This window comes from Chiloscyllium plagiosum, unplaced genomic scaffold (assembly GCF_037043375.1).
Source record: "Chiloscyllium plagiosum isolate Xiang-an unplaced genomic scaffold, Cpla_swu_hap1 HiC_scaffold_19, whole genome shotgun sequence".
Lineage (NCBI taxonomy): Eukaryota > Metazoa > Chordata > Chondrichthyes > Orectolobiformes > Hemiscylliidae > Chiloscyllium > Chiloscyllium plagiosum.
The window spans coordinates 5,736,461-5,749,759 of record NW_028270157.1 but is presented as its reverse complement, the minus strand read 5'-3'; the positions used below and the strand labels follow the sequence as shown (position 1 = coordinate 5,749,759).

The window sequence follows — 13,299 nt, the reverse complement described above, 5'->3', positions numbered from 1 at the left end:
CAGCGGTTCAAGAAGGCAGCTCACCCCCACATTCTCAAGGGGCAACTAGGGACAGGCAATAAATGCTGGGCCCAGCCAGTGACACACATCCCAGAAATGAATAGAATAAAATTCTACAGAAGCATAGATTCAGTCCATTGTAACTGCATCAGTTGTATTACCTTGTACCAACCTCCAGTCTTTCCCCAACCCCCTGCACACTATTTATATCCAAATAATCATCCAATGCCCCTCTTGAATGCCTCAATTGAACCTGCCTCCACCACATTTCCAAAGCAGACAGGCAGGAGGCTGGAAGAACCCAGCAAGCCAGGCAGCATCAGGAGGTGGAGAATTCGACATTTCATCAGGTCCGAGAAGGGTTACACCTGAAACATTGATCTGCCCCTCCTGATGCTGCCTGGCTTGCTGTGTTCTTCCAGCCTCCTGCCTGTCTGCTTTGGATTCCAGCATCTGTAGCATCTCCACCACCTTTGTAGGCAGTGCATTTCAGATCCCAACTCCTCGCTGGCTGAGAAATTGTCTTCTTGTACATCCCTTTAAATCTATTTTTGCTCATCCTTGCTCCTTTGTTTACCTCATCTTCTCTATTCACTCCACCCATGATTTTGAAAACCTCACTCAAACTTCCTCTCCTTTTCTCTCCAAGGAGAACAGTCCCAACTCCTTCAATCGATCCTCATCACTGAAGTTTCTCATTCTTGTAAATAGCTTCTGCACTCTCTCCAATACATTTACATCCTTCTGATAATGTGGTGCCCACAACTAAACACAATATCCCAGCTGGGGTCTAAAAATCTCTTGTAAAAGGTCAGCATCAACTCCTTGCTCTTGTACTCTATGCCCTTGTTAATAAGCTGAGGACACTGTGTGCTTTATTAACTGCTCTCTCCCCCTGTCCTGCCACCTTCAATGATCTGTAACATATACACCCAGCTCCCTCTGCTCTTGCACCCCCTTTAGAACTGTACCCTCTGTTTTACATTGTCTGTCAATGTTCTTCCATCTGCCATTTATCTGCTCCATCAATTTGCCAATTACCTTTCGCAGTTCCACACTATCCTTCACACAATACACAATTCTTCCAAGTTTCATGTCATCTGCAAACTTTGAAATTGCTCCTGCCTCACTAAGATCCATATCATTAGTACATATTGGGAAAGACCAGCGCGCCCAATATTGACCCCCTAGGGAGCTCCACTACAAAACTTCCTCCAACCTGAACAATATCCTATAACCATTATTATTTGTTTCCTGGCACTCAGCCAGTTCTGTGTCCAGGTTGGTGTTGTCCCTTTTATACTACGATCTATATCTTTCTTCACAAGTCTGTTGTGTAGCACAGTATCAAACAACTTCTGTACACCCATGTGTACCACATTAACAACCATGCCCTCTCTGACCCTTTCTGCTACCTCTCCAGAAAACTCCAGCAAGTTAGTCGAGTGTAATTCCCCTTTAGAAATCAATGCTGACTCTTTCTAATCAATCCACCTTCTGCCATGCACACGTACCCAGTACCACATACCAGTAGAGGTGGCAAATACCACAAGGTGTGAGCAATGGGCATCTGGAATTAGGTTAGATTAGATTAGATTAGGTTCCCTACAGTGTGGAAACAGGCCCTTCAGCCTAACAAGTCCACATCGACCCTCCGAAGAGTAACCCACCCAGACCCATTTCCCTCTGACTAATGCACCTAACACTATGGGCAATTTAGCATGGCCAATTCACCTGACCTGCACATCTTTGGACTGTGGGAGGAAACCGGAGCACCCGGAGAAAACCCACGCAGACACGGGGGGAATGTGCAAACTCCATAAAGACAGTCGCCCAAGGCTGGAATTGAACCTGGGTCCCTGGTGCTGTGAGGCAGCAGTGCCATTTGTTCCTGAGCATTTACTGTCCTTCTCATTCTAGATGGTAGAGGCAGCACATTTGGAAGGTGCTATCAATGGAGCCTTGGTGAGATACCACAGTACATTTTGAATATGGAACGCATTGTTGCCTCTGTGCACTGGTACTAACGGTGGTAGATATGGTGCCAATCAAGTGGGCTGCTTCATCCTCGTGTCAAACCTTTTGAGTGTTGTTGGGGCTGTGTTCATCCAGGCAAGTGGGGAGTATCCCATCACACTCCTGACTCATGCCTTGTAGATGGTGGACAGGCTTTGGAGAGTCAGGAGGTGAGTTACGTTTTGAGCTTTGTGCAATCATCAGTGACTATGCACCCACCCCTCCCCCGCACCTTATGATGGAGGGAAGGTAATTGATGAAGCAGCTGAAGATGGTTGGGCCTAGGACACTACCCTGAAGAACTCCTGTAGATGAGATGACAGATCTCCAGCAACCATAAACATCTCCCTATGTGACACACAGAAACAGAAATTGCTGGAGAAACTCAGCAGGTGATGAATTTGAGATTAGATTCCCTCCAATGTGGAAACAGGCCCTTCGGTCCAACAAGTCCACACCAACTCTCCAAAGTGCAACCCACCCAGACCCATTACCCTCCAAATGATGCACCTAACACTATGGGCAATTTAGCACGGCCAATTCACCTGACCTGCACATCTTTGGACTGTGGAAGGAAACCGGAGCACCCGGAGGAAACCCACACAGACACAGGAAGAATGTGCAAACTCCACACAGATAGTCACCCGAGGCTGGAATTGGACCTGGGCCCCAGCGCTGTGAGGCAGCGGTGCTAACCATTGAGCCACCATGCTGCTCAGTCTGACAGAGAGAAACAGAGTTAATGTATCAAGTCCAGTGACCCTTCTTCAGAATATTCTTTGTGCTCGGTCTTCAGCCTAGCTCTCGGGAGGGGCAGGGAGGGAGTGGGATGCCATTATAAGCTCATCCTATGATCCAGGATGTGAAGTTAGCTCCTCCTGAAACATAGGGTCCTGTCCCTGGAGCCTCCAAACAGTCTGATAACCTCGCTGGAAGTTTCAGAGGAAGCCCAACTTTGGGTAGTTCTTGGATCTTGTATCCAGGGGCTTCATAATCTGTCAATGAGGTTACGTAAAGGAGGCCATTCAGCCCATTGCAATGTACTAGTTCTCCGACAGACCCATTATTGTCTTCTTGTCCCTGCTCTTTCTCCATTCAGTCCATTACCCATTGGACATGTAAGTGAATATCCCTAGGTCGCCTATAGCACCAGGCATGAAGAGGCACTAAGTTTGGCATTTGAATGTCACCACAAGTCAAGGGAAATTTCATTCTAGGCTTCTCATTTTTTGAAATTGAAATGGTGGAGGACGAGGGGACTAGGAAAAGTCATAGTTCACCAAGAGAAACCTCAGTCATCCATGCCCCTGAGCTGTCTCACTGAAAGGGCAATGTTTTATCATCACAATGCCTGGCTGTTTTTAAGTTGAGTTAGAGTGCCTACCTCCACAAGACCCTGGAGTATCCTCACAAACAGGACACAGCCAAAGTGTATTCTTGCTGCGGACGGAATGAGCATGTTCAACGTGGACGTCAGGAAGATCGCAGCTCCGAAAACTCTAGGATTAAAAATCGTAAGCAAGACCATCAGACCGTAAGACATAGGAGCAGAAATAGACCATTTAACCCATCAAGTCTGCTGTACCATTCAATGGCTGCCCTGAAAATCCACTTTTCCCCAAAACCCTTGATTTCCTTCTTGAATATACTTAATGACCCAAATCTCTGTGGTCAAGAGCTTCACAGATTCCCTACCCTCTGAGAGCAGCGATTCCTCCTCATTGCTGTCATCAGATGGTGACCCAATATTCTGAGGTGCTTCTCCCACAGGGAGAAACAACCTTCCCCCGTCTATCCTGGAAGTGTCTGAAGAATCATCAAATGTAACTGGAGTTAGATCATCATCAGCATGAAAGAAAAACACTACAGATGCTGAACATCTGAAACAAAATCAGAAATTGCTGGAGTAACTCAGTGGGCCTGGCAGCGTCTGTGGAGACAGAAAGAGATGTAACGTTTTGTGTCTGGTCTGACACTTCCTGAGAACATCGGTTGTAAAGCCATAGAGTCAGACAGCTTGGAAACAGACCCTTCAGCCCAACCAGTTCATGCTGACCACAAACTAGCCCCATCTGCCTGTGCTTGGCCCATATCCCTGCAGACGTCTCTTGGAAGTAAATTGAGAGTTAAATCTGAATCTCAGGAGCAGCTGCGGGATCCACGTTATTCTCAGTCCATGATTTCAGAATCAGTCATTGTTGTTAAGCTTCACTCTGAGAATGAGCTTCACTAACAACTGTGCCCCATATAAAGGACCATCCAATATCATTGTTCATTGAGCTTTTCACTTTAATGCGCAGATTGTTGGTGAAACAGTTGAAAGCTGATGGTATTATTAGTTCACATTGAAGGGATTGGAATTAGCTTGTGACTTTACCTCGATACGAATTCAGCTTCCTCACACCCCAGGTTAGTAATGCTTTGCAGGCCAGTGCTCTGATGGAGGAATGACCAAAAGCCCAGGTTTTGATTGGGGCATGTTTGGCGAGCAAGAAGAAGGGAATTGATCCCCCTCCCCTCCTCTCTGTTCTACTTCACAGTCTGTGTCCTTGATCTCCACACTCAGTTGACAGGGAAACACTCCATAGAGACTGCAGGTGAGGAGCCTAGTTAGCGTTATTGGAGCATGAGGGCAGTGCCAACTCTTCGGAGGAGGGGGGTAGTGCTTCACAGTGCCAGGGATGGGGCTGCAATTGTGTCTGGGATGCCCCTTGGATCCTGGACTGGGACGTTCCCTCACGGGAGACATGGGAGAAGCTGGGGACGAGAGGGGGGCATGGCACCATTCCAGTTTCTCTCCGCCCACAAGCAGCGCAAAAAACCCCGGAGATCCCCATCCTGGGCTTCAATCTGAACAATAGGTTACAACAGGAAACATGCAGCATCATTGTCAAATTCAAATTGCTAATCCCCCCAACCTGAGAGAAGGTTTGTCACCTGACCTTCCCCATTCCCCCTCCATTAAAACCCCAAGTGGTTTGGAGCTGGGTTCTGGACTCAGTCCATGACAATGGGCCCAGGATTGTTCCAGGTCTCAGTCTCAGAATCCTATCAGTTGGAGGAACAAGGGGAGCAGACATAGGAAGCCATTCAGCCCCTCAAACCTATTCTATCTCTCAATCAGATAATGGCTGATTTCTAACTCGACTCCTTGCCTTGACAGGCAAAAGGAAGCTGAAAATGGTGTGTCAGTGGTTAGCACGGCTAACCCACAGTGCCAGGGATCCCGGTTCGATTCCACCCTGAGGTGACTAGGTTTGCACGTTCTCCCTGTGTCTGCGTGGGTTTCTTCCCACAGTCCAAAGATGTGCAAAAGAGAAAATGCTGGAAAATCTCAGCAGGTCTGGCAGCATCTATAAGGAGAGAAAGGAGCTGTCGTTGTGAGTCTAACTGACCCTTTGTGCAAGTTCGGTGGGATTGGCCTTGGGAAATTGCTTCACAGTGTCTGGGGTGGAGTAGCCATGGGAGATGTGAGGGTGTGGGGCTGGGTGGGATACTTTTCGGAAGGAGGGTGTGGACTCAATGGGCCAAATGGCCTCATCCCACATTCTATGACCCTACATAGTCCTGAAATCTCCAATTGACTGACAGTGTCCTTCTTCAAGAAAGGATCTGAAGATTGGTTCACTACACTCCAAATGTTACCTTGCTTCCTCTCTCCACAGACGCTGCCAGACCTAGAACATAGAACATAGAACAATATAGCGCAGAACAGGCCCTTCGACCCTCGATGTTGCACCAACCCGTGAACTATTCTCAGCTCGTCCCCCTACACTATCCCAAAATCATCCATGTGCTTATCTAAGGATTGTTTAAATCTCCCTAATGTGGCTGAGTTGACTACATTAGCAGGTAGGGCATTCCATGCCCTTACCACTCTCTGCGTAAAGAATCTGTCTCTGACATTTGTCTCAAATCTATCACCCCTCAATTTGTAGTTATGCCCTTTTGTACAAGCTGACACCATCATCCTCGGAAAAAGACTTTCGCTGTCCACCCTACCTAAACCTCTGATTACCTTGTATGTCTGTATCAAATCCCCTCTTAGCCATCTTCTTGCCAATGAGAACCAGGTTCAAGTCTCTCAGCCTTTCCTCATAAGACCTGCAGAGTTTCTCCAGCATTGTTTGAGTTTATTTCCCAGTTTCACAAAACTGGTCTCAGAATCTTCCCTCAAGAAAGGCGTAACCATCAAATCCAGAGGGATCAAAGGGAGTGGCTGGGCTGGCACAGGGCAGTGTACTGTTACAGATGTTGGAATCAGTGATGACACGGATAGATCAGTAACTTAACCTCAGGGTCAAAAAGTGCAGCACAGGAAAACCACAGAAGGTCTGGCAGCATCTGAAGAGTAGGAGAGTTGACATTTCAGTCAAAGTCCTTCATCAAGGCTTAAGCCCAAAACATCTACTCTCCTGCTCCTTGGATGATGTGCTTTTCCAGCACCACACTTATTGACTGACTGTCCAGCATCTGCAGTCCTCCCTTTCTCCAAATTAGCCTCAGGGTCCAATATCAGCCCAGTGTTGTGAGCAGTCTGATTCACTTTCAGACCCTGGTCAGTAAAGGAGGTCCCATCAGTAAAGGTGAGGGAATGGCATCTGTGACAAGTTTACTTGAAGGAAAACAATGGGTTAACTCGCAGCTCCACGCTGTCCTTGCCCAGCTGTTAAATGAGGTCACACCCACCTACCATCAATGAAAAATTATCGCAGGGTGAACCGTGTTTTAAACACCCCCCAGGGAGGGGTTCAGGATACACATCCGCAGTCTCTGGCACACAGTGAGCAGAGTCTCTTAAGAAAATGTTCAAAATAAATCTGAAATGAATGAATGAATTACAAATTTCATTCTCAGCTGCTTTTCCAATGTTGCCTTCAGCTGAGAGAAAGAGAGCAATATTTACCATTACACTGCAAGATGTGGGCCATTCAGCCCATCGCATCTGCTCCAATATTCAATGAGATTGTGGCTCATCTGTTCATCCTCAGCTCCGCTTTCCTCCCTTTTCCCCTTAACCTTTGACTCCCTTGCTGATTATAACACTATCTGTCTCAGTCTTGAATGTACGTAATGACCCAGCCTCAACAGCCCCCTGTGGCAAAGAACTCCACTCCCCTCTGAGTGAAGACATTCCTCCCCATCTCTGTCTAAAATGGGTGACCCCCTTATTCTGGGATGATGCTGTCTGTTCCTATTCTCTCCCACAAGATGAAATACCTTCCCTGTATCTACCATGCCAAGCCCCCTTAGAATCTTTTATGTTTCAAGAAGGTCATCTGTAAGACTTATACATTCGGCGCACATCAGTGAAAATGTGTGTCAGACTCTCGCTAATACTAGCCAGCACATTCTGGGAATGGGTTATTTTCTGTGTTGTTGAGACATCTAATGGATACCATGGGATTAATGTTAACTCAAGATAAATGGGTTTTGATTGAGTTATACTCAAGCCCAATGTATCCATTCTGCAGCTCTTACCAAACATCGATAAATTTATACCCAATTCTGAACTCCGCCAATACATAAGGGACTCATACATTGTACTGAACATAGCACCTTCCTGGACATAAACATAAGGCTTTTTCTGCCAATAAATAATTCTCCTGACAACTGGACCCCAGAAGTGATATGAATTCAAAAATATGTGCAATGAGGTCATTACATTATGTCAGCAACTGCCCAGTTAGAGATATGGCATTAAACACAGAATTGGAACTGGGAAATTCTAACGACCATGTCCCATTTCAGAGGGGTTTTATGGTCATTATAATTGCAGTCACACAGCGCTGGGACCCCTTGCTTGGAGTCTGTAGGTCCGGCTCCAAGAGGTGTTCTCACAAGCCCCCAAGCAGATATATTAACAACATATAATGGCTGATTTCTAAGTAGAAAGGGGAAGTTCTGAGGGTCACCTGATTGAGATCGTGAATATAACACAAGGGTTTGGTAAGTGAGGTCCTGAGAGGTTAGTTCTATTTTTGATAAAGTCAAATGCAAAGGTGCCATAGGCAGAAGATGCTGATGAATAACTCCAATAGGGAATTCTGGAAATAATCCTTTATTCAGAGAATGGGAAGGAAGTGGAATTCACTGCCACAGGATGTAAGATATGTTCAAAAAGCCAGATAAGTGCATGAAGGTGAAAGGAATGGGATACGGTGATGGAGTGGGGGTTTGGGGTGAGGGGGGCACTTCAAACAGAGCACAGATATATGTTTGGACCACCCTGTGGGCAAATCCAGAAGCTCTCTGCTTACCAGTGAAGACCTGAGGCATGGAGACCTTCAGGTTCAACCATGACTTACATTCTCTTTCTAAAGAAAGAATGGATCTATGGTGTCTTTATCAGCTTTAACCTTGGCATAAATCCAACCAAGGTAAAAACAAGGACTGCAGGTGCTGGAAACCAGAGTCTAGATTAGAGTGGTGCTGGAAAAGCACAGCAGGTTAGGCAGCATCCGAGGAGCAGGAAAATCTCCTCGGATGCTGTCTGACCTGCTGTGCTTTTCCGGCACCACTCTAATCTAGACTCATAAATCCAACCAATCCAAGCCAAGGAATTCCTACAGTGTGGAAGCAGACCATTCAACCCATACCACCCCTTTAAAGAGCATCCCACCCAGAGACTTCCCAAGGCTAATCTACCTAGCCTACATATCCTGGACAATATGGGTACCTTCCCATGGTCAATCCATCTAACCTGCACATCTTTGGACTATGGAAGGAAATCGGAGCACCCGGAGGAAACCCTCAGGGAGAATGTGCATACTTCACATGGTTGCCCGAAAGTGGGATTGAACCCAGGTCCCTGGCACTGTGAGGCAGCAGTGCTGACCACTGAGCTATTGTGCCACCAGCACAAACAAAACTCTAATTGATGAGGAAAGACCATGTGGTCAGTCGGGGAGTCCATTCACCATTTCTCTTGGGCATGGGCTGCTTAATCCTGGTCTCAATGAATGTGTCTTCAAAGACATTGTGGAGCCCATTAACTGTGCATTCCCTGGGCTTCCTCTGTGAGCAGTGCCATCTAGTGGCTATGGCAAGACATGCTTCACCATGTTACAGACGTTTGCAAAAATAATTGACCTCAAATTTTAAACAATCAACGTGACTGAATAGCTCAAAAAATTCCAAAGCAGTGCAGTGCTGTTGCTGAATTCTGGATATTGAGTATAATGGATTTATAACAAACTTGCACTACTTGCATTTATATACTGCCTTTGACGTGATAACATCCTGAGCTGCTCCATAGGCCTGTCATCAATCAAAGTTGATATTGAACCTCAAAAGATTTTACAACAGAATCTTGGTCAGCAGTAGGTTTTAAGGACTGTCTTACAAGAGGAGAGTGGGGGTGGGCAGAGGTGTTTAGGAAGGGAATTACAGAGTTGAGAGTCCTCAGCCTCCAGATACAGGCGCTGATGGGGAAGGAGTTAAAAGCAGAAATAGAGGAGAGAGAATTGGAGGAGAGCTGTTAGTTCCGAGGGTTGTGGGGGTGGGCAAGGTTACACAGAGAGAGGAACAAGACCCTGAGGGATTGGAAAAACAAGGATAAGGATTTTAAAATTGAGACATTGAGGTACAGATAGGTTGAGTGAGTTCATGAAAATCTGGCAGTTACTGTAAAATGTGGGAAAAGAGGAAGTTACTCACTTGAGCAGGAGATTGAAAAAGCACAGTATGATTTAAATGGAGAATGACTGCAGAATTCTGAGCTGTTCTACTGCGTGGGTCACAAGATGTCAGTATAGCACATTACCAAGAAGGCTAATAGGAAGCAGGTAGGCTGTGCTGAAAGTCCATTCCTGATGAAGGGTTTTTGCCTGAAACGTCAATCCACCTGCTGCTTGGATGCTGTCTGACCTGCTGTGCTCTTCCAGCACCACACTCCCGACCCTGTGCTGAGAGTAACCCATGTGATAATAGGACTAAGTGGGTGAGAATGAGTTAACATTAAAATGATAGTTGTGTTCCTCTCTCCACAGATGCTGCCAGACCTGTTGAGCTTATCCAGAATTCTCTGTGTTCGCTTAATTTCTAGTATCAGCAGTATTTTGCATCCAGAACCTCAACTTACATCCAGAACCTCAACCTGAGCTACAAAACTTCTCAAAACTCATGAAGGATATAAGTATATTGGAGATGGTTCAGGGAGGTTTACTGGATTGATAACTGGAATGAGTGGTCTGTTTGATGAGGAACGGTTGGACACAATGGGCTTGTTTCCCCTGGAGTTTAGACATTGAGGCATGAGCTGATTGAAGTGAATACAATCTTAACAGGATGGATGTTTCCTCTTCTAGATGAATACAAAACTAAGGGGGCATCGTTTTCAAATTAGGGATTAACTTGAAATGAGGAGAACTTTTTTCTGTCAGAGGGTGTCATGACTTTGGAACTGTTTTATTAAAAGGCATTCGATGTGAATACTTGTAAATTGGAGGCAGATAAATTTTCAATGGACAAAGGAATCAAGGGTCCCAGAATTGTTACTGAAGGAGGCCATTTGGCCCAGCTGTGCTACACCAGTTCTATTACCTCGTGCCAATCAGAGTTATTGAAGGGTTGATGGGAATGTGGTATCTGAAACGCAAACACGTAGCCGTGAGGTTAATGAACAGCAGAGAAACCTGCAAGAGCCAGAATGTCTTTCTCTGCTCCCATTTACCCTGGCACCATTTACTTCATCAGGAGCCCATACAGAGGAACCTCCATTATCCCAATATCGATTATCCGAATATCGGATTATCTGTAGATGATTTCAAGGTCCCACAAAAATGTTACATCAAAGAGGTAAGTGTATCGATTTGCCTGTACTGAAGAAGATATAAAAACGCTGGCAAAAACAAAGACACACAAGCAGCTCAAACAACAGCGACTGGATATTTTTACGGTAAGGGTTGTTACGCAGCCCTTTGTAAAAGTAAGGGGTTTAGAGTATTCCCGGCACATTACTGGGCCATTTATTTTTTTTAAAAGGCTGAGAACGTAAATATATGCATGAGGCGGGACTCTTGTCTTTCTGTCACGAGACTGAATTCCCAGAAACGGATACTGTCAATGGTCTTGCGATCATCGAAGCTATTCGGGACCTTGTTTCATGCTGGGGTTTTATGGTAAGGGTTTAGCTCTTCTCATTTTAACCTGTAATTTGCCGATGGCAAAGATTAGTTTATTTAAATGGCAGACCCACTAAAATTATAGATTTAAACAATTTCTCCAGTAGAGCACAGCATTAGATCAGTATGGCTTCCCCTGTTTAAGCTAAAATCGATTATCTGAATAATCAATTATCCGATCAAAACAGTGTCGGCTCATCTCGTTTGGATAATCAAGGTTCCTCTGTATAAGTCAGAGAGCACAGGGCAACTGAGATCGGAATGAGTTCTCAGTGTCTCATTCTTTATCAGCGCAGTGTAGTCTGTGTCAATTGATGTGGAGCTGGAAGAGCACAGTGGGTCAGGCAGCATCGAAAGGGCAGAAGAGTCAACATTTCAGTTGAAGTCAGTCCTGACAAAGGGTCCCAGCTCGAAACGTTGACTTCCGTGCTCCTCCGATGCTGCCTGACCTACTGTGCTTTCCCAGCTCCATATCTATTGACTCTGGTTTCCAGCATCTGCAGTCCTTACTGACTCCTAGTCTGTGTTGATATGAGTATTCACCACACAAGTGCAAATGAGACTAAATAACATCTACATGAGATGACTGAGAGAAACCTTAGACATCTTTCAGGCTGAACAAAACATTAACATGGGATTCTGAATTTTATAAACAGAGAGATTCCAAAATCGGGAAATGTTACGATAAATTGATTAGAATCCCTGCAGTGTGGAAACAGGCCCTTCAGCCAAACACGTCCACCTTAACCTCCGAAGAGTAACCCACCCAGACCCATTCCCTATTTTATATTTACCCCTGACTAATAACCTACACTATGGGCAATTTAGCACGGCCAATTCACCTGACCTGCACATCCTTGGATTGTGGGAGGAAAGTGGAGCATCCAAAGGAAGCCTGCACAGACACAGGAAGAACGTGCAAACTCCACACAGACAGTCACCTGAAGCTGGAATTGAACCCAGGTCCCTGACGTTGCAACGCAGCAGTGCCAACTACTGAATCACCATGCTCATTCCTGCACAGTACCCTTTAGGAAAGGTTCAGCGATCGTAACAGAGGGGATTCACTGGAAAGGTTTGAGGGAAGAGGGAACTGGATTGAGGTTGACCGGAGAAACTGGGGTTGGTCTGCTCCAAACAGAAAAGTCGGAGGAGATATTTGCCTGATGTGTTGACAATCATGAGGGGTTTGAACAGAAGTAAATAAACTCAAAATAAATAAACAAAACCTATTTCCAATGCTTGAAGGGTCAATAACTGGGGAGGGGAGGGATGGGCAAGGGGGGCCACAGATTTAAGGTGATTTCCAAAATAAAGAGGGGTGTAGAGGTAAAGTCTTTGCTAAGCAACATTTATCTCGGATTTGGAATGGGCTTCCTGGTGGCTTGGTGAATACAGTCTCAATAGGAACCTTTAGAAGGGTAAACGTTTGTCAGCAAAATAATGGCAGGGGTAGGGGGGAAGGTAGAGAATGGGAGCAGCTCGATACCTCTTTGAAAGGGCCAGTACAGATTTGATGAGCTGAATGGTCTTCTTCTCGCTGTATTATTCCCAGACCGTCAGAATAAACAAATGTCAGGTGGGACAAAGAGACATAGATAGAATGACAACAGAATAAAGTGTTAATGGGTGAAACCAATTGGCCATTTCTTCTGAGCAAAGGTTAATCAGGTTGGGACTTTACTGACTGGAGTTTAGAAGAATGAGAGTGAGACTAATCGGATTCTTAAGGGGCTTGACAGGGTCAATGCTGAGAGGATGTCTCCCCTCCTGGGTGGGTTTAGGACCAGAGGGCAGAGTCCAGAATACAGGGCACCAATTTAAGGCTGAGATGAGGAGGAATGTCTTCTCTCAGAGGGTTGTGAGTCTTTGGAACTCCCTCCCACAGAGAGCTGCGGGAGCAAAGTCCTTGTCTACGTTTAAGGCTGAGACAGCGAGATTCCTGATCAGTCGGGGAATCAAGGGTTACAGGGAAAGGGCAGGAGAGTGGACGTGAGGAATGTTGGATCAGCCACGATCCTACTGAGTGGTGGAGCAGGCTCAAGGGGCTGAATGGCCTACTCCTGTTCCTATTTCTGATGGTCTTATGACCTAATGGAGTCAGTTTCAGAATTACTTGCTTGCAAAAGCAAAAATTATTAAAACCCAGCAGTGAGGT

At 45.8% G+C, this 13,299-nt stretch overlaps 1 protein-coding gene across 1 annotated transcript in view; it reads right to left on the bottom strand.

Moving 5' to 3' along the window:
* Window positions 1–13,299, bottom strand: part of LOC122559331 (vesicular glutamate transporter 3) — an 85,572-nt gene that overhangs the window by 49,225 nt on the left and 23,048 nt on the right. Inside the window, exon 4 of the mRNA XM_043708722.2 lies at window positions 3,401–3,515. Within this exon, the coding sequence (XP_043564657.2) occupies window positions 3,401–3,515 (115 nt within the window). The remainder of the gene's footprint in view (window positions 1–3,400; window positions 3,516–13,299) is intronic.